Raw genomic sequence first — 22,999 nt, forward strand, 5'->3', positions numbered from 1 at the left:
TCATTCCTTGGGCCACGAGAAGCTGTAGGCATTGAGGAATGACAATTTACAGGGACAGAGCAAAGTCTACAGGGCTTTCAATCACTCCCTATGAGCTGGCTCTAAGAAGGCATTGCAAATTCAGACGAAACCAGGAATATGTAATTAGGGTGTATGGGCGGAAGAAAAGGTTGAAAGATTTGGGGTGGATACACAGTATGGGGCTAAAGCTATCAACTGCCAATATCTCACATGTAATCCAGGCCAATTCTCAAATCACTGTTTCATAATAGTTCTTGCCACTTATACATTCAAATTAAACAGAAGTGAAGCGCTCAAGGCAACACAGCAAATCAGTGGGAGAGCTGTTCGAAAATTCAGGTAGTCCTGACTCCAAAGACTTAAGTGTGGCTGACATATGAGGTGTCTAATGAAATTTTAATCTCCAAGAAGGACAGTTGTTTCTCTTTCCTTAGCAATGGCACAGTTTCTAGATTTTCTGTCAACTGGCCAAACTGCATCTTCACCTGTTTTTGGAAGAAAAAAGATAAATTGAGGGAAACATGAGCCCATAACATGTTACATAGCTGATACTACAAATGTTTCAATATAGTCTTAGGACCTTGAAGGGGAATTAATGCAGCAGGTCCTGCTCCTTTTCACTTTTTGGATGTGAGAGCGTTGAGCCATCCCTACTGGGAAATCTAAGTTCTTCAGGCTTAATCCCTTTTGACCCCTTAGCTACCTCTTGCAGCTCTTTACATAGACGAGGAGACTGGGACTTTTTTGAATGATACCTCTTTATTCCTTTCCCTGTTTCATCAGCCTATTCTTCTTACTGTACATCTGTTTTCTCCATATTCTTTGTCCTCATCCTCTCTTTAAAGCACCTTTCTAAACCAAGATTATGTTGTTTTTAATGCAAAAAAGTACAAAATGCAAAAGCAGCAGCAAAAAACCTGTGCCTGCTAACAGTGACTCCAAAACAGGCAGTCTGTTTTACTTAGTGTCACGTACCTTCCAGACCTTCATATTTTCAGTCTCATACATGAGTAAAAAACAAAACAAAAATAAGGCTTATAATTTTCTGCAGGCAGTCACACAAAGTGCAAAACTAAAATCAAATATACCCAGGAGAGCCACATTTCAGAATTTTCTCCGCCTCCAACACAGAGCAAAAATACAATTTCCTTCCAGCCCTTTGGCTTAAATAAAAGCTTGTGAATTCTTACAAAAAGAGCTACTATATTACTTTATTCAGCTTCCTGGACAGTAACTAACTTAATAGAAGGCTGACTTGTGTTTTTAGTTGTTTTTTCCAGTTCCCTGAGGCTCACAAAACTATAATCCCTGCTTTTGCCTCTGTCCATTACCTACAGACATGGAAAATGCATGCAGCCTGGCATCACATGGGGTGGTATAATCACAGGGATTGCTCAACTGTGTAAGGAACTTCAGGTTTGAACCATAGCTTCCCATTGGGGTCAACTCAATTCTTCTTTGTGAACTAGACTGAGTACCATGTGCTTCACTGTGCATATAGGTCTTTCAGATGAGATCTTAAAATCTGGAGGTCTTGTCTCAGTTGATGTTAAAGTTTCCATGACACTTTTCTTGAAACCAGAAGTTTTCTCCAGTGTCCTTGGCCAAAATTAACACTCCTCCCACTGAGTACTGGTGGCTTGCTGCTCTCTCTCACAAATATGGCAGCATTTTAGTGGTACTGGAGGTATATGGTGTATAGAATATTTGGGAAATCTTTGGGTGGGTGTTAAATATATGTAAGACGGTTTTAATTTAGAGAAAAAATCTCAGTGTGATGATTTGGGGAATTTGTCTATGTACACCTTATAAACTGATGTTACGAAGTTATGAAATTGTTGTATCATTGAATGCCTGTTATGTGGTAGTAGAGTCCACCATTTGCTGACAGGGACTGTAGCTCTGTTGTCCCTCGTCTCTGCCAGACCAGAAACAACAGAGAGTTATAAACTGTGCTGTGACTGAACAATGGGTTTGCAAAGGTAATTGCCTGAATGGGGAAAACAGTTTGACCAAGTTGCTCCCCAGAGGGCTGGTGAATTGGAGAGTGGAAAATCATCATCAGCAGAACAAATAAACCAGGTGTTGGCAGAGAAACATAAATTCAAGTAAGTCAGATAGACACAGGAAGCATTGGGCAGGAGAGCGGGGCATGTTTTGTAGTAGGGGAGTCCTGTTTAACTATGGGAGCAGACAAGATCAGAGAAAGCTGACTGGCCTAGAGAGGGGAGAGAGACTCTGATTCTGAAGAGAAGCTGTGGGCTTCAGGAGCAGGATCCTGGATACAACACTGGACTTTGCCAAAGCTCAAAGCATTCCCCAGAGTGTTGAGGAAACTGATCATGGAAATGCACATAGGTGTGTTTATTATTTTGTCTAGATATGTATATTTCTCATGCTGCTAAGTAAAGAGTAAATCGTGCTTAGATTCCTGTGAAAAACTTGCGTATCTGTTTCCTTTCAATGTCATGTGTCCCTGAAGGGTCAAACTGTAAACCTAGAACAGCCACATGGCTTGAGTTCTGGGAGATGGTGTGTTTAGGCTACAGACAGACTTTGAGGGGTCAGCACTAATCCCAGAGGTGAGACAGTTGGACTGAGGAGTCCCAGCTGTCTGGAGAGGTTGCTACAGAGGATCTGTACGACAAGAGTGTGTATAGAAACCCCACCCGGGCACAGTGTCTGGATTCTGTTCAGACTCAGGAGGCTCAATGCACATGTGCCTAATGAGGTAGAGCTTGGTGAGTGTCCAGGCAGAAAGGGAGCGTGTGTGTGTGTGACATTCCCCCCCCCCCCCCAAGCAACTCCATTCCACTGTAACTTTAATTGCTAAAAGGATAGATATAAACACAACAGATACATAAAGTCTAATTTCATTTAATTCCTGCTGTTGGTGCTCTAGGGCGCCAACTTCTAGCTGTTTCAGCCATGAGCATAAATACCATTTGCTGAAGCCTGCTTACAATATGAATTGAAAATGTACAGTGTAACTAACTTAAGGAACAGACCAATTGGAGATACTTAATAGACAATTACTATGTAGCATTGTCTAAAATTAAAAACCACAGGACTGGGAAATCGGAAAACAGGGGTTCTAATCCCAGCTACCTAACTTGCCTTGTGTCTGTGCGCAAATCAATTTAACTTTGTCATGCCTCATTTTCCTTATCTGTACAAAGGGGCAGGGTACCATGCCTAACAAGGGTGTTTTGAAGCTTAATCAAGTAGTGTGTGTAACATGCTAAGTATCACTACCAAGGCCCTAAAGCCCATTGCTTCCTTAAATACGTTAACTGTTTGAATTCCCCCTTCAGTTTCAACAGAGTCTAGTGTATGTCACTTCCTGTCCTGTAGTGCTGCTCTGGGCAGCTGTATGGTTGCTTCTTTTCACCTCAGAGGAGGCTGTATTTCAAAGGTGAATGAAGTGATTACACAGGTCTGTAAATTGCCAATAATTTGGCTTAAAAAGAGGCTAAGTCATTTATTATTTATGTAATTATTTAGTCCAGTACCATCTTTGTGCATCTTTTGACATTTTGTAGGGGCAGCAGTACCACCATGCCCTGTTGGTACTGCCATTAGATTGTCCACGAGTGCTTATTGTCCCTGCTTATATTGCAGCTACCATCTATATCTGGAGGGCATTCCACTACTTACGACCTGTGGATGCCCTTGGCGGCCCATGATACTGCCCCTGGGAAAGTGACCCAGAACTGAGTTTGAGAGACATGGACAACATATCACCTGATATCAGAAAACATGATCATATGTGCTGTCTTTAATCTGTTTGCAGAGTCAAATGCTAGGACAAGATTCCTAATACTGAAATGCTTATTTGTTGTTGGACATCTGGCTTTCAAAGAATGCTTATAATAACTCAGCTGCATTGGTCTAGGCAACTTGATTGTATTGCTGACTCAAGAATACCCAAGGCTATACGTTAGGGTCAGTTAAAGCACGACACCTGCTCTCATGGTGACCAGTCCAAATGGTGTAAAGATAAACCAAAGTCACACTTGAAAGCGTGTCAGGCCTACCCCAGTAACTGGGAAGCAACAGTCCATGACAGAGCAAGGTGGCAGCAGATTTGCCATGTTGCCGTTAACCGCTTTGAAACAAGGCACATCAACACCTTACGTGAAAAATACAAACAGCAAAAAGCAAGGACAAAACAGCCTGCAATGGTCTTGCACAATCTTGTCTGTCCCACATGCAGTCATGCTTGCCGTTCTTGCATCAGTCTGATCTCACATGTGTGTTCATTTATTGTGTTCACGGAACCCTCGTAGATCAATACCAATGCAAGACTCCATCCATCCTGTTATTTAGTATAGTGAAAGCTAGTTCAGTGTCTGTTTTGTGTAGGTATGTTAGAATTATTCAATTCATTAATATTGTATTGTTTAAAGTGACAGGTACAAATGTGAATAAAGCATTAAACAATAGATAATGGGCTTTAGTAGTCTAACATGGAACTATAATTAAAGTAGAAGATTGAACAGTTTTAGTTAGCCAACTATTTTCCTAATGAGAGAGACATAAGGAAACTGTTGTATCACTGAGAACTGGAAGCAAAATGGAAGACCATCAGTGTTTACACTTCACCTTTGGATATGTCCCCATTTCTTGATTGTACCAGTTATTGCAGCTCTCAGAGCTCTATTGCTATTTCAGGAAAGGATTTGGACAAGAAATGCTGGAAGAAAAATGTAACACTCACAATTTCATTGTAAGTAGGGTCAGTGCTTTTTGGAACTGCTTTCGTTTTCCTTCTGCTGACTTCATCAGGATCTGGTAAAAGATAAAATTCAGCATGTGCAGTTGGGACAGAGCCATCTGGGAGATGCTGTAGAACAAAAGGGTTATAAATATGAATGTCTGTGTTTCTAGCAAGGAAAACAAATAGAGAGGGACCAAATTAAATCTCGACTTAAAGCAGACATGAGGAGACTTATTACACTGACAAAGTTTTATTGGTATAAAATGGAGTACTAACCACTGTAAACAGAAATACATAGAATTCAACCACATATTGTGTTGGGGAAAGTAAACGAAAAAATAAAAACAAAATAAAATTTTCCAGATTTAATACTTTTAGTGGAAGAATCCTTAAGCATCAATCCACTTTAACTTGTGTGAAACTGGTATGCAATGGAGCCCTTACATTCTTCAAAGCAGTGCACAGAAACTGGAGTTTAGCCAGACATCTTCTATTGACTTTAACCCATAAAAAATGAGCCAGTTCCAATGTTGATATGGGGACAATTGATTGTTTTTAAGGGTGTTTCATAGAGGATGCTAGCACAGAAGATCCAGGAGCATTTTCAGCTACAATACGGGCAGGAAGGGATACTTATATAAAGTCTGTCCCATGCCCCACCTCCACACAGCTGGGAACTCTCTTTATTCCCCCCATTAACACTACACATATTGACTATTGGGCCAGGAATCAGCAAGGACAGGAAGAAAAAAGGCCAAATGAGAGGGAATGGCTGTGGAGATCCACCAGTAGTTTCCTTCTTGATATGTGGATAGAGACAGCCAGAAATTTGGCCCTTAGAAAAGGAGATGGAGATTGCAGAGAGTTATGGTTAGTTATCTGGGAGAGGGTCTGTGTAGGGATCATTAGTTGTGAGAAGAGATGAATATACTTGTTCTCAGTGACCTATGAATGTAGGAACCAAATCAGGTCAGTGATCCGTCTAGCTCAGTATCCTGTCTCTGATGCCCCTACTGGATGTTTTACAGGAAGATGCAAACAATCCATAAGTGAGCAATTGTGGAATAGGAGGAAGTTTCTTCTGAGTCAGTTAGTGTTGGCTTATGCTTGTGCATAGCAGTGCCTGTATTTCTCACTAAGGATCTCCCAAACCAGGGGCCATCAAAATGCTGACAACACAACATGCAATTAGACAGCACAACATGTAACATACCATCATAGATGTTTTACAAAATGTCAGCAATCTTGAAGGTGTTTTTAGGCTTTTAGAAAGAAAGCGTACTGGCCAGTTTGCAAGCACCAGAAGGAAGTGGGCATTCATGGACAGAAAGTGAAGTGAAACTCCATGTAAACTAACAAATAAAAGAATTTTCTGAGTGGATGGGCTCCGCGTGTTATTTTGGCTGCACAATCATATCTATATTCCTCACTTCAGCTTCACTTGACGCAAGACAAAGCAGTTGCTCAGATTTGGATAATTCACAGTATGGGACCAGAAATGTTGGCTTTTCCTGCAGGAACAACATATCTTTGAACTGGAGATGCTACAGGCATCCCAGCAATAACTAACATCTGTGTGGAAGAGAAGATGCATAGATGCATGTGTGAGTGTGTTGATATAACAATTAGCGGATGGCACAAAGACTTCTTTTTTTTGTTACTTGAAGTGATCTCTCACAGTATACGATTTGGTCCAACCATACAGCTTAATGTGACTATGACTAATGTTATTACTGCTTACATAGCACACTGCTGGCATTATACAAATCATCTACAGCTCCTCCCCCACTCCTTCTTTCCCCACCAAGAGTTTAGGGCAGAAGTGAAAAAGACTATAGTCAATTTTAAATACATAAGGAATTTAGATAGGCGGATGCAAATTATGCAAATAGGAACTTTACTAGGGCATTGAGGCAAACAGACAATTTTATAGGACACAGCACTGCATTATTAAATTAACATAGTATTAGGAGTCATACAATCCATTGAAAAGCTCCTCTCCAAGGCTTTTGGACCTAGAGTGACCAGATGTCCTGATTTTATAGGGACAGTCTTTTTCTTATATAGGCTCCCATTATCCCCCACCCCATCCTGATTTTTCACATTTGCTGTCTGGTCACCCTATTTGGACCTGTCATCATATATTAAAAGTCCAATCATACTAGCACCTGCAAAAGTAAACTCAGCAGTCTCCCCCAAACTGTACAGGAATAAACCAATCTAGCCTTAAACATCAGTCCAAGGTGCACAGATCCTCCCCTTCACCAGCCCCTTTCCTCTGCTAGGAAAAAGAGATGAGCTTTTCAGCATGCCCTGAAGGGTCAACATAGTTCAGACCAAAAGGGAGAGTGGATTCCAAAATTCAGGGTCCCTCATGGAGAATGCTCTGACCGCAGCTCCCTCTCTTTTCAACTGGGAAGAGGGGGTCCAGCTCAAGTCAAAAGCAGCATCTTCTATCCCACCCAGAGTCAGCATTCATAGAGCGCATGTGTCACATGTTCATGGAGAAAAACTCCGTAGTCAGTAAGTGAGGTATCATGTTCTGCAGTAGCTTCAGCTGCTGAGTTGATATAAGTAGAATTGGGTGAATAACTGAGTTTTTGGTTCAGCCTACAAACTGAAAAGTCAGGGAAAATACTTGGTGTGAGAAAGAGAAAGCATTCCCTTTTTACAACTCTTAGCCCAGTGGTTAGGGCATGTGCCTGGAATATGCAAGACCCAGATTCAAATCCCCACTCAGGAGAAGAGACTTGAATGGAAACCTCCCCAGTACCAAATAAGTGCCCTAACCACCAGGCTGTAGGCTATTAATCTCACTGTTGAAACAGTTCCACGAAGTATAGGTTATACTGCTCTCAAATCTTTCCTCTTGAATGTACTTAAATATTCATTGGGCCAAAGAGAGAATGATCTATAGTCTATTGATTAAGGAAGTCACCTGTGTGGTAGGAGATGTGAATTCATTTCTTCTCTCTGCCTGATTCAGAGGAGGGATTTGAATTCACATCTGCCACCTCCCAGGTGAACACCTTAATCACCAGGCAGATCTCCAGCTGGTGGGGGCAACCTGGCCCACAATGTAGCAGTACAATCTGGACCCAGATTATGCCGGGGCCTTTGAAAGGGACTCACGTACACAAGAGCGGGTTGGTAGGGGTAAGCTGCGTTGGAGTTTTGATGGAGCAATGAACAACAGTAATCAGGATAGGCAACTTTAACATCCCCAAACAGCTATATTTAGGAGTGACTGGTCCACATAATTTACTGTAGTTGCCTTTGAAAAATATGATATTCAGACATGAGTTTATTTAGGAAACACATAACTTACTACAGAAGCATGAATCTGAAGAACAGACAACCCTGAATGACAAACAGGTCAAAACTAATGCTAACACATTTGAGACGAGATCTCAATATTCATTTTGTACCTAATTGGTGAATCCTTATAAAATCTCTGTTGCATGAGGTATTTGGGACGGCTTTTCTCAATTTGCACAGTAGCTCAGCATTGCCTTGTGAAGAACCCGTTTCACTGGGGGATTTCCTGAGACAAGGCATGCAATCAGACCTGATGAGGCCACAAAAGAGGCTTTAGTTTCTTCATTCAAAAGCATTATTGTCAGACACACCATCCCAGGAACAACTGGGAAATTTTGTCAATTTGGGAATCTCAGTGTGAAACCAAGAGTGGGATTAACACAGCAGAACTATCAAGAAATCTTTGTGAAGTGACTGTCTTGGCTAAATTGAGCACTTATCTGAATAAGGGAAAAAAGGAGAACACACAAGGAAATATTACTTTCCTAAGAATGATGCTCTCCACTGCTAGCTTTCATGACATTGCATCGAGTGACAAACAGTCTGATTCTCCTCTGACTTTGTCCTGATTCAGGATACAGCAATGTAACTTCATCACTGGTGTTACATAAAGTTCAAGTAAATGAGAGGAATGTCATTGCTGGTCTCAGTTACTCCTATGTACATCTGTTGTGAAAATCTAGTATAAACATGGGATAAGATTTTCAAAAGCACAAGGAATACAATTGGATGTGTTTTATGGAGGTCGCACTGGATTAGGAATAAAGAAAAGGAGGACTTGTTGCACCTTAGAGAGTAACAAATTTATCTGAGCATAAGCTTTCGTGAGTTACAGCTCACTTCATCTGTTACTCTGAAACCTGGATTAGGAATAGTGGATCCAGAATGTCATTTACCCTTTATAACATTTCCATCATCCTTTTTGTTGTTTTAGGAGAAACTGACATATCAAAAGAAGGTTGGTGGCTATTTTCAGGATTCTGCTTATTTTGGAACTTGCTGTGGTGTATAAACTAGCTGGAATTTTTTGATGTATGTAGACATTTTGGGTCAATTTCTTCAACACATTGCCCATCTCACAGTCAAACAGTCTGATCACTGTGTCAAATAACTGAGCAGTAGTAGCTTATCTGTCTGAGGAAAGAAGCACAAGTCGTCAGCTTGGAAATTCTGCTGTAAAGCTTTTGCTATTAGCAGATCAAAATGCCTGGTTTCTGTCCAGAGTCCAGGCTGTGGAAAGAGCTACAGTATGCCTGCGGGATATTTGGTTCCACATATTAACTGTTTGGTGCAGTCTTCATAGCTTGACTTTGCAAGAAAGCACAACACAAAAACCATGGCTTTGGGCCAAATTCGGCTCCAGTTTAAATCTGGAGTAACTTCATTAACCCATTTTCAGACATGACTTAGGCATTTAGGAGCCTAACTTTCAATGATAGTTCACAGGTCTCTTTTGAAAATGGGCCTTAGGTACTTTTGAAAATGTTATCTGTTAACTTTAGTGAAGTTACTCCAGTTTTAAATTAGAGCAAAATGTGGACCAAAGCCTTGGGTTTTCTGTTGTGTTTGCTTACAGAAAAATTCAAAAGCTCAAAGACTGGTTAATATATGGAACTAAATTCCCAACATATATGCTATTGCTATTTTCATAGCCTGGACTATGAACAGAAACCAGGCATTTTGATCTGCTAATAGCCAAAGTTTAGTGCTGGATTTAAAAGCTGACTTCTTGTGCTTCCTTCTTCATACAGATAAACTACTATTATTCAGTTATGTGACAAAGTGACCTGACTGACCCTGAGATGGCCAATGTACTGAAGAAATTGACCAAAAAGTTCTGCATACACTGAAAAAATTCCAACTAGTTTATATATCACAGGAAGCTCTAAAATAAGCAGAATCCTGAAAATAGTCACCATTTTGATATGTCAGTATTTCCTAAAACCACAAAGGGGATGATGGAAATGTTATAAAGGGATAGTAAACAACATTCTGGATCCACTACTCCTAATCCACTGAAGCCTTCATAGGCACCAAACACTTCCAGTTTGATTTTTAATGTTGTGTGTCTTCATAGCAGTTGCTAAAATGACATGCACTGGTGCAAAGTTGCTGATAGGGAAGATGATAATGGAGCAACAGTGTAAGAAACATTACCATACAAGGCACAATCTAAGATTCAGAATTGCAAGAACATTCAAGTTTTGTGCAGAGAAAGTTGGTAAACTCTGGGTGCCAGTCAATGGAAAGAGGCACTTCTTTTCATATCCCTAATTTAGTATTAAAAATGTGGCTCACAGAATATACCCTCTGTAGCAAAGTTCCATAATTCATTCCACGTTAGATTTCCAAAACCGAAAGTGGTATTTGATATGTACTTACAGAAATCCACCTAGACAGGTTATGGATTTGTGTAATTCAATATTAAATACACTAGTTATATTTGGGGAAAAGAGAGAAGAAATGAAATTTTCTACAAAAATTACATTTTGTTAGCCGCTCATGTCCCCTTCCTGACTACCTAACTCTCCTTTATGATGGAATTTTCTTTGACACTGAGAAAGCCAAAAGGGTTACTTCTAAATCTGGCATATTTAAAGCACTGAAATTCAGCCTGACAGCATGACTCCCGAGTCTCTTTAGCATGGGAGTCTGAAGGGAAATGTTTTGAAAGTAACAGTTAGATATTTTGCGGAAATTTTATCTTTGTTAGCACCTCTTCCCAAATGAAATATTTCCTTCTGGCAGTCATTCCTCAAAGCTCACTCTCTTTCACTTTTTTGGCCCTGGCCTAAAAGCTGCTGATGCTCCAGCTCCTGGCATTCCTGATGCCTTCCATCCCTGGATGAAACACTCTGGTAGCTCCTGAACTTTGTCTGGGTTTATCTGCTGTTCTTTTTCCAGAAAAGGCTCCATCTCGCATTTTTCAATCTTTAAAAAAAATAACAGATAACTTCCATTCACAACCACTGCCTTCCCTCCTCTATAAATAACTTCCTTTCTTCTGCTTTCCATCCCTGGTAAAAATATCTGGACATCTTCAAGTCTCAACTGCCTTCTTCCCTTCATAAATGAAAGATCCTTATGGCTCCTCCTGTCTCCCACTTCCAGCTACTGCCTTCTACCACTCTCAGACAAAACTCCCCAGCAGACCCCACTCCCACCTGTGGTTCATCTTCACATTTTCCCACAGAGACACACACTCCCCTTCCTCTCCTGAGCATTAAAATTTTTAATAATGAAAGAATGACAACTAAATATTAAGCATGTTAAAATAAAATTATGGCTAATAGATACACAAAGTTTTCACAGCCCCGTAACAACATAGTTGTATTCTAAATGCAGACATGAAAGAGACTTGATTATAACCCATGAACAGAGGAAAAGGAAAATCCACTGAGGAAATCAGTCACAACACCCAAGTCATCAGAAAAAATAGTATCTGAATCCTGATTAAATTAAATCCTAGTGATAAATGCAGAGGCTCCATCAAAAGAATTAAATACACAGGCCATTTCATTTTTCTTAGCCCTGGTCTACACTAGAACTTTAGGTCGAATTTAGCAGCGTTAAATCAATATAAACCTGCACCCGTCCACACGATGAAGCCCTTTTTTTCGACTTAAAGGACCCTTAAAATCAATTTCCTTACTACACCCCTGACAAGTGGATTAGCGCTTAAATCGGCCTTGCCGGGTCGAATTTGGGGTACTGTGGACACAATTCGATGGTATTGGCCTCTGGGAGCTATCCCAGAGTGCTCCATTGTGACTGCTCTGGACAGCACTCTCAACTCAGATGCACTGGCCAGGTAGACAGGAAAAGAGCCGCGAACTTTTGAATCTCATTTCCTCAAGAAAAAAGGTGCGAAACGATTGTCTGCTGCTGCTTTCACGGAGGGAGGGAGGGAACGGGGGCCTGACGATATGTACCCAGAACCACCCAAGACAATGTTTTAGCCCCATCAGGCATTGGGATCTCAACCCAGAATTCCAATGGGCAGCGGAGACTGCGGGAACTGTGGGATAGCTACCCACAGTGCAACACTCCAGAAGTCGACGCTTGCCTCGGTACTGTGGAAGCACTCCGCCGAGTTAATGCACTTAATGCACTTAGAGCATTTTCTGTGGGGACACACACACTCGAATATATAAAAACGATTTCTAAAAAAACGACTTCTATAAATTCGACCTAATTTCGTAGTGGAGACATACTTAGTAACAAAGCACAGTTTATATGCAACTTAACTTAGTGTTCCTGGGAAAAGTTAAAGCCTGCCTCCATAAAATGCAGCTTAACAACAAATATTCCTTCACTTTTGAAAAGATAGCATCGTCTGAGATAATTCTAAATTTAGAGCCCTAAAAAAAAAAATCAGTACCTCAACAGCGGTATTAAAAAATCAAGAAGTTCCTTCAAGAAATGGATTAATAAGGCTTATAGACCAGGAGGATAAAATGATACCAGAGCTGTGCAAACTAGAAGTTGTGTTCTTATTTAATAAGGATCCTCCAGGCCCATGATATGATTATTTTTTCAGATTTGTACATCTCAGTGCACTATGTGCCTCCCTCTCCTCTCTGCCACTAAATTTTCTCTTTTCCTGTGAATTTAAAATCATGGTACAGTAAATACACTTAGCAAAATAAATGATAAAATCATTTCAAATTATATAATTGAAATATTTGAAAGAAAATCACCTTTAAAGTAACTACTATAGTAAAGGATAATTAGAATAATAATCCATTATATTTTCATGGTGGATCTTAGAGCATAAAGTAAACATTTGTTAAGGTACTAACCAAAACAATGGTTGCTGACTGCACAAAATGAAGTATTTTCTCACTAACTGCTTCTTTCTTCTATAAAACTTTAAACACGTCACTGTTTTCTCTTTGTTCCCCAAGATCATTTAACCCTTTTGTTTTCTTTTCTGCCTGTAAATTTCTTTCCCTCCTCCTAGTGATTACTAGCAACTTAATTGCTTTTTTCCCCTTTCATGAATAAAAAGAGAAGGCACCCACGGTGATGGAGGTCAGTGGCACAGACATTTTCACTTGCTTGAGTAGCACAGGGAGCAGGGAATGTGAGTCCCAAAGGAGAGCAGGAAAACTATGATATCGCTGTTGTTTTGGGGTTGCATGACTGAGAGATGAGGGCTGGCTTGATTCAGCATTGGAATTCTGAAAGCAATTCTCTTAGCAGATATACATTCTTCTTTGGAAAATTGGTGGTTGGGATGGTGGTGGGAGAGCAAAACTCCTGTTGCCTTTGTATTCCAAACCAAGGATGGTGACAGAGACTGTGAAATGCTCAGGGAGATTAGAGAAGCTATTAAAATAAAAAACTCAATAATAATGGGGGATTTCAACTATCCACATACTGACTGGGTATGTCACTTCAGGACAGGATGAAGAATAAAGTTCCTTGACACCTTAAATGGCTTCATCTTGGAGCGGCTAGTCCTGGAACCCACAAGAGGAGAGGCAATTCTTGATTTAGTCCTAAGTGGAGCACAGCATCTGGTCCAAGAGGTGAATATAACTGGACCACTTGGTAATAGTGACCACAATATAATTACATTTAACATCCCCGTGGTGGGGAAAACACCACAGCAGCCCAACACTGTAGCATTTAATTTCAGAACGGGGAACTACACAAAAATGAGGAAGCTAGTTAAACAGAAATTAAAAGGTACAGCACAAGAAGTGAAATCTCTGCAAGCTGCATGGAAATTTTTAAAGACACCATAATAGAGGCTCAACTTAAATGTATACCCCAAATTAAAAAAACACAGTAAGACAACCAAAAAAGTGCCACTGTGGCTAAACAACAAAGTAATAGAAGCAATGAGAGGCAAAAAAGCATCCTTTAAAAAGCGGAAGTTAAACCCTCGCGAGGAAAATAGAAAGGAGCATAAACTCTGGCAAATGAAATAGAAAAATATAATTAGGAAGGCCAAAAAAGAATGTGAAGAACAGCTAGCCAAAGACTCAAAAAGTAATAGCAATTTTTTTAAAGCACATCAGAAGCAGGAAGCCTGCTAAACAACCAGTGGGGCCACTGGACGATCAAGACGCTAAAGGAGCTCTCAAAGATGATAAGGCCATTGTGGAGAAACTACATGAATTCTGTGCATCGGTCTTCATGGCTGAGGATGTGAGGGAGATTCCCAAATCTGAGCCATTTTTTTTTGCTGACAAATCTGAAGAACTGTCCCAGACTGAGGTGTCATTAGAGGTGGTTTTGGAAAAAAAATGATAAACAAAACAGTAATAAGTCACCAGAACCAAATGGTATTCACCCAAGAGTTCTGAAGGAACTCAAATGAGAAATTGCAGAACTACTAATTGTAGTCTATAACCTATCATTTAAATCAGCTTCTGTACCAAATGACTGGAGGATAGCTAATGCAACACCGGTTTTAAAAAATGACTCCAGAGGTGATCCTGGCAATTACAGGCTGGTAAGCCTGACTTCAGTACCGGGCAAACTGGTTGAAACTATAGTAAAGAACAAAATTGTCAGACACATAGATGAACATAATTTGTTGGGGAAGAGTCAACATGGTTTCTGTAAAGGGATCTACTCACTACTCACCAATCCACTAGAATTCTTTGAGGGGGGTCTTAAAGCATGTGGGCAAGAGGGATCCCGTGGATATAGTATTTGTGTACTTAGATTTTCAAAAAGCCTTTGACTAGGTCCCTCACCAAAGGCTCTTAAGCAAAGTAAGCTGTCATGGGATAAGAGGGAAGGTCCTCTCATGGATTGGTAACTGATTAAAAGATAGGAAACAAAGAGTAGGAATAAATGGTCAGTTTTCAGAATGGAGAGAGGTAAATAGTGGTGTCCCCCAGGGGTCTGTACTGAGCCCAGTCCTATTCAACATATTCATAAATGATCTGGAAAAGGGGTAAACAGTGAGATGGCAAAATTTGCAGATGATACAAAACTACTCAAGATAGTTAAGTCCCAGGCAGACTGCAAAGAGCTACAAAAGGATCTCTCAGAACTGGGTGACTGTAACAAAATGCCAGATGAAATTCAATGTTGATAAATGCAAAGTAATGTACATTGGAAAACATAATCCTAACTATACATATAAAATGATGGGGTCTAAATTTGCTGTTACCACTCAAGAAAGAGCTCTTGGAGTCATTGTGGATAGTTCTCTGAAAACATCCACTCAATGTGCAGCGGCAGTCAAAAAAGCGAACAGAATGTTGGGAATCATTAAGAAAGGGATACATAATAAGACAGAAAATATCATATTGCCTGTATATAAATCCATGGTATGCCCATATCTTGAATACTGCAGGCAGATGTGGTCACTCCATCTCAAAAAAGATATATTGGAATTGGAAATGGTTCAGAAAAGGGCAACAAAAATGATTAGGGATATGGAACGGCTGCTGTAAGAGCAGAGATTAATAAGACTGGGACTTTTCAGCTTGGAAAAGAGATGACTAAGGGGAGATGTGATAGAGGTTTATAAAATCATGACTCGTGTAGATAAAGTAAATAAGGAAGTGTTATTTACTCCTTCTCATAACACAAGAACTAGGGGTCACTGAATTAAATTGTTAGGCAACAGATTTAAAACAAACAAAAGTATTTTTTTCACACAACGCACAGTCAACCTGTGGAACTCCTTGCCAGAGGATGTTGTGAAGGCAAAGACTATAACAGGGTTCAAAAAAGAATTAGATATGTTTATGGAAGATTGGTCCATCAATGGCTATTAGCCAGGATGGGCAGGGATGGTGGTCCTAGCCTCTCTTTGCCAGAAGCTGGGAATGGGTGACAGGGGACAGATCACTTCATGATTACCTTTCTGTTCATTCCCTCTGGGGAACCTGGCATTGGCCACTGTTGGAAGACAGGATACTGGGCTAGATGGACCTTTGGTCTGACCCAGTGTGGCTGTTCTTATGTTCTTAATGGGTTAATGGGATGAACTGATGACTTTATCAGAAGGGAAGATCCTAATCCTTGGTCTTGATGTGGGGAGTAGGATGAGGGTGAAGACTCAAGGGTTTGGTGGACAGTTCTCTAAAATTTTTGTTTTAGAAGCCTGTGAAGAAGGTAATCTGCTTTTCCCCAAACCATGTATTATTGTTATGCAGTGCGATATTCATTTACCACTCAGAACAGTGTCCAGTTTCCAGAGCTCGAGAGTCTATGAGGCTCATTGAGGTAGATTTTGTCTAGATTGGAGTATTAGTCTACAGTATGTACATGTGTGAGCGTGCACACACCTACAGATTCTATTATTCCCTCTTCCTTGAACAGAACATAATGAAAGAAAAAACATCAAAGAAAACAATGCTGTTTCACATTTCTTTTCAGCTCACAGAAGATTTACACTGTCACTGACCATCAGATGTAGTAAGAGAAAATCAGTTTCTGAGAACAGAAAACACTTACAAATGCTACTGTTTTATTTCTGTCTTTTGGTCACATAGATATTCTTTTTTTCCCCATGTCTGAGCACAGATGGAAAATGCATGTAAAAACACAACACAAGAAGCAGCAGCAGGAGCTTTATTTGAGCCTTTAACCGACCTTCTAGTTGTGTTAATTAATAAATTAGTACATCAGTCCATAGCTACCTTGTCCAAACTAGTTTTAAATGTCTCAAACTATGGGGATTACTTCACTTTGTTTGATAGTCTGCTCCACAACCTGATACCACTCACTATGAGTAAGCATTCTGTGAGATGAGGCCCAAAGTTTCTTTTCTATAATTACATCTGACCACTGCTAGTTATGCCCTATTTAACACCCTGAATAATTCCTCTCAATCCCGACTGTTTGCTGCCTTCAAAGTATTTGCAAACTTTTGTGTCCATTTGTCAATTTTTAACCAAGCAAAATTTAGCTACTATAATCACTCCTCATAAATCAGTCCCTGTAGGCCTACTGATCATTGACTTTGAATTCCCTCCAGTTTTTCAGCATCTTTCTGCTAATGTAGTACTTAGATCTAGAGCTAATTGGAAAAAAAAATTGTCCAAATGTTTTCTCAAGAGACAATATTTAAAAACAAGTGCATTTCAACAAAAATTGCCAGGAAAAATATTTGTAAATGAAAAAATTGATTTTTGAAAAAAAATTGTTTTGGATTTCCAAATTTCAAGTTTCTGTTTTGAATTTTATGGAGTTTTATTTTTATATTATTTCATGACAAGTCATGTCAGATGAAAAAAATGAATATATTTGGACTGAGGTTGAGATGAAAATAGGAGACAGACTTGTTGAAAGTCTCTGGGTAAGGATAAAAGGGGTAAAAAACATGGGTGATGTCATGGTAAGGGTCTACTACAGACCACCTAACCAGGAAGAAGAGGGGGATGAGGCTTTTTTTAACACCATTAACAAAATCATCTAAAGCACAGGACTTGGTGAGATGTGGGACTTCAACTACAGACATCTGTTGTGAAAATAACACATCAGGCACAAATTATTCAACAAGTTCTTGGAATGTATTGGAGACAATTTTTATTTCAGAAGGTGGAGAAAGCAACTAGAGGATATGCTGTTCTAGATTTGAGTTTGACAAATAGGGAGGAACTGGTTCAGAATTTGAAAGTGGAAGGCAGCTTGGGTGAAAGTGATCATGAAATGGTAGACTTCACGATTCTAAGGAATGGTAGGAAGGAGAACAGCAAAATAAAGACAATGGATTTCAAGAAGGCAGACGTTGGAAAACTCAGGGAGTTGGTAGGTAAGAACCCATGGGAAGCAAGTCTAAGGGGAAAAACAATTGAAGATAGTTGGCAGATTTCCCAAGAGACATTATTAAGGGCACAAGAGCAAATTATCCCACTGCGTAGGAAAAATTGGGTTTGTTTAGTCTGGAAAAGAGAAGACTGAAAGGGGACATGATAACAGTTTTCAACTACATAAAAAGTTGTTAGGAGGAGGAGGGAGAAAAAATGTTCTTGGTAACCTGTGAGGATAGGACAAGAAGCAATGGGCTTAAATTGCAGGAAGGGAGGTTTAGGGTGGACATTAGGAAAAAATTCCTAACTATCAGAGTGGTTAAGCACTGGAATAAATTGCCTAGGGAGGTTGTGGAATCTCCATCATTGGAAATTTTTAAGAGCAGGTTAGAAAAAACACCTGTCTGGGATGGTCTAGATAATACTTAGTCCTGCCATGAGTGCAGAGGACTAGACTAGATGACCTCTCGAGGTCCCTTCCAGTCCTATGATACCGTCAAAACATTCTATTTTTTATTTTATTATATACTTTACCTTTTTAAATATTTAAGGGCAGCTTCTACTTAGTACTGATCGAAACATCTTCTTTTCTAAATAAAACAGTTTGACACTTGAGTTCATTACAAAAGAGTTCCAAGTTATATTGTTATCAATATTTCTGCATCCCATTAATGTGTGTGCTTGGGATCAATATTTCCCATGTGTAGTAATGGGAAAGTAATCATTTGTCCAACTGCTTGCATGAGTTTCTGTCTAGATAGCTTTAGATATCTCGGTATTACTGTTCAGTCTATACTAATACTTTTGTTTTTCTAATTTAGTACCAACTGCAAATTTTGTCTCAGGGTCTTTTCTCTCCTCTGCACAATGATCAATAATATTAAGTGGAACTCATTGAATACGTTATTCAACAAATGTTATTCAGTGAATGATTTATTCAAAATAGCATTCAAATAATAAAGCTAGGCCCATACTGCCCAAAATATTTGATAAGACATTTGTCAATAACAGTACAATTAACTGAATGATACATTTGTCAATACCTCTGACCAGCTCTATTAAATAAATTGGGACCTAACACCAACCTCTGAGGTGCCACAATAGATGACCTTCTCCTCAACTTGAAACATTGCTGATCAGCATTTTCCTTTGTTGATAGCCCTTCAGCCAATTTTCAGTCCAAAGAAAAGTGCTCTTATCCAAGCTCATTTTAAAGTGAAAGCATCCTCTAACCCACCATTCTGAAAAAAGTCAATTTCTCTGTAAATGTGCACCAGAGCAGGAATATTATTTTCATGTGTCTTGGCTTTTGTCCTATGTTACCCTGGCAATCTTGAGAAAACCACAGTTGGAACTATTGTATCTCCTCCTTCCAAACTACTGGTCTCATTCTGCCACCAACACTTATCTCTCTACAAGGCTTTTGTTCAGCTCTAAAATTTCCCTCCCCCCACTCATTTCTTTGGGCATTTTACCATTCTGCCTCCTATACATGGTACTCCCTCCCCTATTCCAGTTGGCCAATCTACCACATTATTTTCATTCAAGTGCCTCTGTGATGAAAAATGGGAGATAATAGGCATAAAATATTATAGATAGGTGACCCTCTGCTTGCTTGCTTGTTGCTGGGTTTCTTGTTAAAGAATAACTACGGTTGAAATCCGTCTTTGGCGGCTTGGGTCTGTGTGACGGGGCGTCTACCCCACACTGGCCCTGAAAGGGTTAAAACCCAGCCTGAAGGGCTGCAAGGAAACGGCCAATTAGGGCAGTGGCTGCAGCCAATAGAGTGGCTAGAGCAGGGGAGTTTGCTGCAGGAAGCCCAAGGGAGGCGACTGGCTTCCTAGAGGGCTGCAGAGACTAGCACCGGGAACAGGGCTGTGAGGACTTGCAGGTCCGAGGCCCTGGGAAGAGGGTGAAGGAGCCAGAGGCAGGAACCGAAGGTGCTGGGGCTGCAGGGAAGTGGCCCAGGGAATTGAGACAGACTGGAGGAGAAAGAAAGGAGGGGAAGCGGGAAGCTGTTGTTTACAGGATCCCTGGGCTGGGACCCAGAGTAGTGGCTGGGCCTGGGTTCCCCCCCACTCGCCTCTGAAGAAGCGGCCAGGCTGTGGACTGCCAAGATGCTGCGAGGAGCTGCTAGACTGTTGCAGAAGGAGTCTCCCGAGAAGCGGGGAACCCAAATTGCGACATGTCCAGAGGGCTGTGCCACGAAGCAGAGGCAGTGAGACTGCCACTGCAGTGGGTCTGCAGGTGGAGAGGAGGATGGGAGAGCCAACAGCACTGGAGGGTGCACCTGCTGACCAGAGCTAATTCCCGAAACAGCCAGCAGGCGGTGCCAGTGTGGTGAGTGACCCTGTGACAGTCTGCAAGAACTAAAATGGTTTAGCTATCCTAATCACTGGTGCTTAACAAACAGTACAAGTGTCAAGGCCTTTGATGTTTTGTCTCTGTACAAACTGGGCAGATCACCCCCCACCCCATGGCAAGGGGAGCATCATCTGGACACAGAGAACAAAGAGGCTTGCCTGGTTTTAAAGACACTCTCTCTGAAGCCCAGGGAAGAGAGAGAGGCAGGCTCTGTAGAGAAACGTTCGCAGCTCCTGAAGGGAAGTCTATAGCAGTAGACCTTCAATCCATCTTCTTGGTCTTCTAGTTTTGTTTATCAGTAAGTTAGTTACAGGCTCGTGATGAGGAAGCATGGTTGGTAAACTGGGGACTGTAACCTAGCGACCCATTTGAAGTGTCAGGATTCCACTTGGAGAGATTTATAGGTGCTGCCCTGTCCCTTGAAAGCCTGAGTTAGGGGCCAAAGGTCCAGCAAACCAAGAACCATGACAACCTCTCTCCCAGGAGATCCGGAAGAAGTGAGTAGATAGTTTGGAAAAAAGGTGGAAAGAAAAGTAAAAATGAACCCCAAAATTCCCCTGACCATTAAGTCATTCTCTCTAGTTTCTACTGTGCATGCCATCTTTTGTTTCTATCTTTTAGGCCCCAATCCTGTAATCAGCTCCATCCATGCAGGATTGGGGCTCAGACTATAACCCCTTCAGAGACAAGAACTGTATTTTTCTTTTGGTCCTGCCACTTATTATATTATTATTAATAAAGTGTGAACATCAAAATGACAGGGAGGTAAAGGATAAGAGCTGACTGCGATGGGACAGACAAGACGGAATTTTCACCCCCTGCCCACATATCCATTTAGTGCCCCCTCATTGACTTCAGTGGGCTTTTAGATCAGGTCCTTACTGCACTGCACCTGGGAACTTTTACATGGTTTAAATTGCATATAATTGTGGTTTAAGGAAGGTTTAGTGCTCTCCTTCCTTCCTAAACCAGTTCATCCATCATTTCTCCTACCCTTCTCTTGCAGTGATTGCTCTGGGTATGGATGGTATAGGGCAGGAGTGCAAAGAGGATGTCCAGGTGAGCCTAAATTGATTTCTAATCTGTCAACCCACACATTACACTTCACAGCACCATTAATCATTGGCAGTGGAAAAGCCAAAGTCAAATAAGGACTCAAGTCTAGCTGCTTATTAGACTATTGTCCCTGGGAAAACCAGGGCATATCTGGAAGAAGTGCCGGTCAATAGGCAGCATTCTTTTCTGTGAATCACCACTGAGCTAATGCTTCCATATCATGCTAGGATACTCTGTTCATGGGGGAGAAGGGGGAAGGAAAATATCAAACAAATCTTTTCTGAACTTCTAAAATGGGTTGGTTCAGCTGGCACAAATCTCTGCACATGTACCGGTAGATTGAGCAATGAGGCAGTTGTTAGGTTAATTCCTGGTTCCTGGCTATCCCACCAGCTCTGTGCAAATCCATGCTTCAGGACTTACTGTCTTCCCTTACATGTAAGATCTGTTCTGGGGCAGAAATTCGAGAAATCCCTCTCTGCCTGGATATGGATTTATTAGCATTGACTTAAACTTTTCATGTTCACAATCTACCTGGGGACAATTTTGTTTTCATTTATGTTTTAAGACAGACAGGTAAATGGTTGGAAGGGAGTTTGGCAGGCAGGGACTCTTCCCCACCAATGTCTAGAATAAACTAAGGATGGAAGGAAGTTCTGGAGCGAACTAAGGATGGATGGTGTCTTTTGCTAGTTGGAGCCTGGAGAAAAGTCTGAGAAGCTTTCCCCACTCTCCCTCATGTCTGGTTGGGAAGTGCATCCAGTAGCCTACATGTGCATCTGGTTTAGTTGTCATGGGGCAAATGCACAGGGCAGCAGCATTAATGTATTTGCAGCTGCTGGAGCTCCCTGCACTTGCATGGAGGTCTCTTCCAACAGCAGGCAGGGTTGTTAGCACAGGACTGCCAGATAGAGAGGTGCAGCCTGACTTACCTGGGAAACTTAGTCAAATCCCCACACTGGACATTTGATTCCTTTCCACTTCGGTGTCAGTTTCCAGAGTCCAATTTGGTGCATTTTCATGATAATGTTTAGATTAATTTAGCCATGAAGACTTCCCTTAGCATTATCTTACCCACCTTGTCCCTCTGAGTATTAATAACAGTTACACAGCTACAACTGTATGTGCTGGGCTTTAAAGATTCTTCCCCCTCCCCAGTGCCAGGTCTGTGTTTCAGTGTTTACAGAGCACCCTTTCTCTCCATACTTTCTCCCTATCCCACACCCCCTTATAGTGGCCCAGGTCCCTCTCTTGGCTTTCTGAGTCTTGTTTCTTTCTTCCTCCACACAGTGGCTGCCAAGTTTCTATTTATTCTGCTCCCTTAGCAGATAAGTTCCTGCCCTTTGCTGGCAAGTCCTTTCAGATGCCAGACCAAACTTTCCTCTCCCTGAACTCTATGGGGAGGTCTACACTATGGGGGAAAGTCGATATAAGCTACGCAATTTGAGTTACGCTAGTAGCGTAACTCAAGTTGACATAGCTTAGATCTACTTACCGCAGGGTCCACACTATGCGATGTCGACGGGAGACTCTCTCCTGTCAACTCCCCTTACTCTTCTCGTTCCGGTGGAGTACCGGAGTTGACGGGAGAGTCATCTGCGGTTGATTTAGCGGGTCTTCAGTAGACCCGCTAAATTGACCCCTGGTGGATTGATCGTTGCAACGTTGATCCACCGGTAAGTGGAGACAAGCCCTATGTCTCCCTCTCCAGTGTCAGGGACTCTGTCAGTTGTTGCCATGCTGCCCCTCTGTCTCTGCTGCCCTACCCTCTCTCTGAGGCAATCTCTATCTT

General features: G+C 41.2%; 1 protein-coding gene across 1 annotated transcript in view; it reads right to left on the reverse strand.

Moving 5' to 3' along the window:
* Positions 1–22,999, reverse strand: part of PIK3C2G (phosphatidylinositol-4-phosphate 3-kinase catalytic subunit type 2 gamma) — a 278,348-nt gene that overhangs the window by 12,435 nt on the left and 242,914 nt on the right. The window contains exon 31 of the mRNA XM_073335036.1: positions 4,742–4,867. Within this exon, the coding sequence (XP_073191137.1) occupies positions 4,742–4,867 (126 nt within the window). The remainder of the gene's footprint in view (positions 1–4,741; positions 4,868–22,999) is intronic.

This window comes from Lepidochelys kempii, chromosome 1 (genome assembly GCF_965140265.1).
Source record: "Lepidochelys kempii isolate rLepKem1 chromosome 1, rLepKem1.hap2, whole genome shotgun sequence".
NCBI classification, from domain to species: domain Eukaryota; kingdom Metazoa; phylum Chordata; order Testudines; family Cheloniidae; genus Lepidochelys; species Lepidochelys kempii.